Genomic DNA, 5,342 nt, shown 5'->3' with positions numbered 1-5,342 from the left:
AAATATTACTTTATCTATTATAATGTCATATAATAAATATATGCATCCTCTATGGAGCAGAAGACATGATCTCTAAAAAGAATCCCCCCCCAAAAAATAAAAAAATATAAAGAATCCCTTAAATTAATATTGTACAGGCTGAAATATATTTTCTATAAATGACAGAATCTTTGGGGAATAAATTTGGCTCCAGTATCAAACAGAACCATACGTATAAAAAAAAAAAAAATCTATTTCCCCACCAAAAAGGACTAAAACAAGGAAAATGGTCTGCAACCTAGGATAGTAACTGAAGAATAAATCAGCTCTCAAAGTATCAGTTTGGAGCATAAGTTAGCCATTGTGGTAGAAAAATAAGACTTCAACTAAGATGTGGGCTTGAACATCTCAGCTTGCCTTCCTGCAGGGTAATACACAACTTTCCTGTTTCATTCTCAAAACTGTTAGCTCTTGGAAAGGAAAGCTTGGATCAAGAGTGGAAAAAATTTCTTACTCAAAGGCAGTCACTTACAATGTAACTGTTAAGAAGTGAAAGGGCAGAACACATTTACATGTGTATCTACAGTACTAAGTCGGGAAACAAGAGTTTAAACACTTGGAAAATTAACCTCGCCAACATTTAATTTGTAACAAGTACAGATCCTGTTTCAAGTAGTCTACGATAAGGCCTGATGATCTGCATTTACAAGTTCTCAAGTTCAGCTGATACTCTTGGCTCCATATTTCTAGGAGGAACAGAGACTTCTGTATTCCAATCCTTAGGAATGCAACTTTAGGACATTAATTTAGGTAATTTATCTGATTTAATAGTTTGAAAAGTCTGAGCTTTGGGCACTACCATTTTGTAAAATTAGATCTAACAGTATGGTTATATTTGACACTAAGTTAAATATAACTGTACCCCTTAAATCTGACAACTTGCAAAGAGTTTACTGATTGTCTTCTGTGTCAAATAACCAATTATAGCTCCTTCTAAAAAAATCAGAAAAAAAATAAGGGTTATAACAAGAAATCTATTAAAAAATTGGACAATGAAGTCATGATGATGCTTATGCTGAAGAGGAAGATTGGGTGAAGTTTCTTTTAAATTAAGCAGCATCAATTTCTATGTGTGTACAGGCATGTTTCTAGGAAAGGTTATTTCTTGGAGAGGGACATCATGTTGGAAGTATGGAGGGCCAGTAAAGGAGAGGAAGACTCTCAGTTAGGAGAATGGATATAGGACAGGTTCAGATCTGTTGTTTATAGGGTTGCTAGGAGCTGTACCCAACTTGATGGCATGTAACAACAGCTCTTTGTGTACTGCTGTGACTGACAATATTATGGTGTTATAAAATAAGCAATGCTTTAAAATGGTATTAAAAGGAATATATGTCTGGGCACCAAACACTTAAAGGTCTGGCCTTAAAGTGAGAGATGTAAAGAAGTGGATGGTTTATCAATAGAACAATCCACAGACATGGCAATTAATCGAGAAAGAGATGGTTTCCTGTCTTTCTAAACAGAAAAGAAACAGCAACCCACTTCTTCCCAATTCAAGTACTGTCTAGAGTTCAAGAAGTTCATCTAGAAAAATATTATATATATCTGTGAAAAGAACAGAAAGAACAGAGAAACAAAACAGTGAAAACAGCATGCCTGAACTCTGAAAGATACATTAAGAATAATAATGTGTGTAACTTACCTCCTTGAATGACTGCAGTAGGTTACTACCAGAAACTGAGAGTGTTATGTCTATATGATGCATTATAAACAACGGCTCTTCCTGTGTCTGGTATGGAAAACAGGCTAGATTGTCTGCTATATACAAGAGCATATTCACTTCTGTTTTCTGTAAATTTTAAAAAAAGGTATACATATTTAATGGATAACCTAGAAATTTAGTCAAGTTCTTTTTAAAAAGTATTTTAGAGTACTTTCACCTCAGTTAATATTTAAGGGGAAGAGATATAAGAAAAAGGAGAAGAAACAGAAAAGAATTTTATAAATTACTGTTATTTCAAGTTCAAGAGACTGCACAATGATTTACACTATTCTGTTTTAAGATAGAAGAAATGAAATTCTTGGGTAAGAACAGTGCACCTAACTTTTCCTTGAAGTTTTCTTACAAAGTATCTGCCGTCTTTATAGTAATTCTATACCACATCAGAAAGTATAGTATACATTCATAATTACCTATTATTGTACTTCTAAGAGTCTAACCCACATGGAGATCAGTTACACAGTTACTATTCAGTCTTTGACAAGAGGGGATAGTACAGCACAAAACATGGCAGAAATCCCATCCCTCATTTTTGTATAAGAAATAATGCACTTGTGTGGTTCTGGTGAGTGTGCAAGCTGTGTATGAGATGGGGCTAAGGGCCACAGAGGTGTCCCATCATTAAAATTCCAAGGCTGGCAAAATTTAAAGAGGCAAAAGAGGGTTTTACTACTACTAGTTGTTTGCTGTAAGAAGTAATTTAAGACAGATTTTGGGCATTTCATGATAGAGAAAATAAAGCAGAAAAGCACATCAACACTACATTTTCATAAAAAAACCCACAAAAAACAAAATAAAATGGGAGTTAGTAACTTAAAACACTTCATACAACCTCCTTTCCCTCGCTGTCCAAAAAACAGAAAATTAAACAGCACCAACAAAAAGGCCACAGAATAGATGGAATAAATGAGCTCACTAGGTTTTACTTTTAAAAAGATATTAAACACACATGTTCAAACTGGAGAAATGAAGATACTTCATGTCTATGTGTGAAGACTAATTTCTAGGGGTTTTTAGCTCTGAAATGGAAAATGATTAGGGCTCCTCTACATAAATATTTTCAGGACTGTAAACAATTCTTCAACTTTAGCCACAAAACTTTTGAATTGACCTTGCCTTTCAATCACACTCAAGAGACCTGCTTCTTCCCTGTCTTCTCCACCTACTCTCCCATTCATTGAAAACAGGCTTCTGTCCTCTGCTGCTTCCTTGTTCTTGTTCAAGTTCACTAACAAACCCATCCTAGGTTGTACTTCTTCTTCTCCTTGATTTACACATTCTCAGAACTTCATTTTGTTTTTTCTGTCTTCACAATGTATCTTCTTGCCTACTCTCCATTCTTTTTGTGGCTATCAAAGCAGATCACTTTTATTAATTCAACGATGAACAGAATATGGACAGATTCATGTTTCCAAAATGTTCTTTGGCCTCTGCTCTGAGCACTTTATTCATATTCTTTCAGTCCTTCACAAACGTTTTTTCCTTCCCTGCTTTGCAACAGCAGGCCCATTTCATCTAATTCCTTTCGACCATCACTGATGTGCTCCTCCTTTGACATCTTTTGTAAGTGGTGGGTAGTCAGAAGAGAAAGCACTGGATGTCTAGTTTAGCTTTACATATGCTCAGGGACTGATGACACAGAACAGGCAGTGAAAACAGAGAACCAAGTTCAGGAGAAATGAGAGCTAGAGTCGTAGTATTTACACAAATCATCTGGTAGCCAGGACATGCCAGCATTAATTATGATGTATTTTCTTTAGTGTATCCTGGTCCTCCATCTTGAGGCAGGCTCATCTGAGGACAAAAGTGTGATCTTTGCCGGGAAAGGAGGAACAATCTCCTCCTGTACCAGTCAGATCTGATTTGATGGTACACACACACTCAAATAATAAAAATAAAACATTGAAAAAAAAAGTGTGATCTCATACTGTTTTTGGATGCCTGGCACAGTCTTACAGACAATATTGATGGTATGATGATCAAATGACATTCCTGGCATATCTGAAATAGGTGCTTGTAATATTATTTGTAATATTTATTTACTAGGTCCAAAAATTTCACATCATTCTTAAAAGGAAGAGAATTATAATAAGGTATCTACACCCTGGTCATTTAATTTTGCTTTACTGCTTAAACAAATAAAAGGTGCTGGAGTAGCAATGAGGTCAAACCAAAAAAATCATTAAAATAAGAAATGAAAACCCCCACATAAATAAACTACTGTATTTGTAGCAAACACTGTGCCCATATAAATGAAGTGCACATATACTGCCAAAGTGTGCACAGGAAACCAATGCATGGGGAGTGGGGTGGGGTGGTGGTTTGCCACTTTGTTTGTGTGTCTCTTTCTCATACACACAATGTACACATTATTTATGTGAAAATACGGCGTAGTCTGGAAGCTCTCTGCAGGCAGATCATGTTTATCTTGTTTATTTTTATCTTCAGTTTCTAGCACAATGACTAGCATGTAGCAGGAGCTGAGCAAATGCTTGTATAAACGGATGAATAAATTAAGAGTTAAACTTTTAAAAGAGAGAAAAGATTTTTCAGTTTCTGTTCCTAATCAATTACATGTCAATAATATAATTATACAAAAATGGGTTCTCTGTAATATAATGTCAAATTGAACCAGAAATCTTAACAGCCAAAAGCCTAGAAAAGTAATTCTAACAAAATCAAAGTACTACACAAATAAGAGCAATTTATCTCATTTCTTTAGGTATTCTGTCTCCCAAAGTGAGAGTTTATTTAAGGGGATGCTTTCAGAAATTGTTATTGCAGGTATTCAGAAACAATTATGTTTTGCCCCTTACATTTATTCTCATGTAAAAACTTCCCTTTTAAGATTTTTAAAAAATGTACACTTTAGGGAGCTCTAGTGGCCTAGTGGCAAGAAGCTGCAATGCAATCCCAGAGATATGCGGTTCGAATCCACCAGATGCTTTGCTGGAGATGGAGGGGAACTCTCCTCCTGTACCAGTCAGATCCTATTTGACGGTACACACACAAAATAATAAAATTTAAAAAAATGAACACTTTATAATTATGCAAAAACCACCACTAACACCAACATATCAGTTCTGTCTTATTAGCGACCCTCCTTTCTCCCAGAGAGTATCTTGTGGAATAGAACCAATAAGCTTTTAGTGTTTAGCAGTGAAACAAGTCACTGTGCCCCAAAGCTCCTTACATTTACTATGTTTTTGCTGTGCACCAGTGAGTCGGAAACAACCCACAGCTGACCTTTCAGTGGGTTTTCAGAGGCAGTTAACCGCATGGGAGGAGACTGCCCATCTTTCTCCTGTGGATTACTGGTGGACTTGAACCATGTACTTTTGTGCTCCCAAGACAATTCCTTACCACTGAGCCAACAGAGGCCTCTTACATTTACTACATCGTAATATTTTTTAAAGGTCAAGTAATTTAAATATAAAATTTCTGGGATATGTCTTTTCTTAGAATAACAAGATTTTTATGCTTACTGCTGTATCATCAAAGAGGTTGAGTAAAGCAATTAGAAAGGCTCGTCTGTGTTGCCGATTTCCACGGATCATGGAGTAGAGATGTGAACACAAAG

General features: G+C 35.8%; 1 protein-coding gene across 1 annotated transcript in view; it reads right to left on the bottom strand.

Annotated features, from left to right (window-relative positions):
- The window catches only part of NIPBL (Nipped-B homolog (Drosophila)), a 251,156-nt gene that overhangs the window by 3,698 nt on the left and 242,116 nt on the right, over positions 1-5,342 (bottom strand). Inside the window, exons 42-43 of the mRNA XM_006889575.1 lie at positions 5,248-5,334; positions 1,685-1,831 (exon numbers count right to left, since the gene is read on the bottom strand). Of these exons, the coding sequence (XP_006889637.1) occupies positions 1,685-1,831; positions 5,248-5,334 (234 nt within the window). The remainder of the gene's footprint in view (positions 1-1,684; positions 1,832-5,247; positions 5,335-5,342) is intronic.

Source organism: Elephantulus edwardii, unplaced genomic scaffold, assembly GCF_000299155.1.
Source record: "Elephantulus edwardii isolate Elephantulus edwardi_28Jun2011 unplaced genomic scaffold, EleEdw1.0 scaffold00079, whole genome shotgun sequence".
Classification (NCBI taxonomy): domain Eukaryota; kingdom Metazoa; phylum Chordata; class Mammalia; order Macroscelidea; family Macroscelididae; genus Elephantulus; species Elephantulus edwardii.
This window is presented reverse-complemented; position numbering and strand designations above follow the sequence as displayed.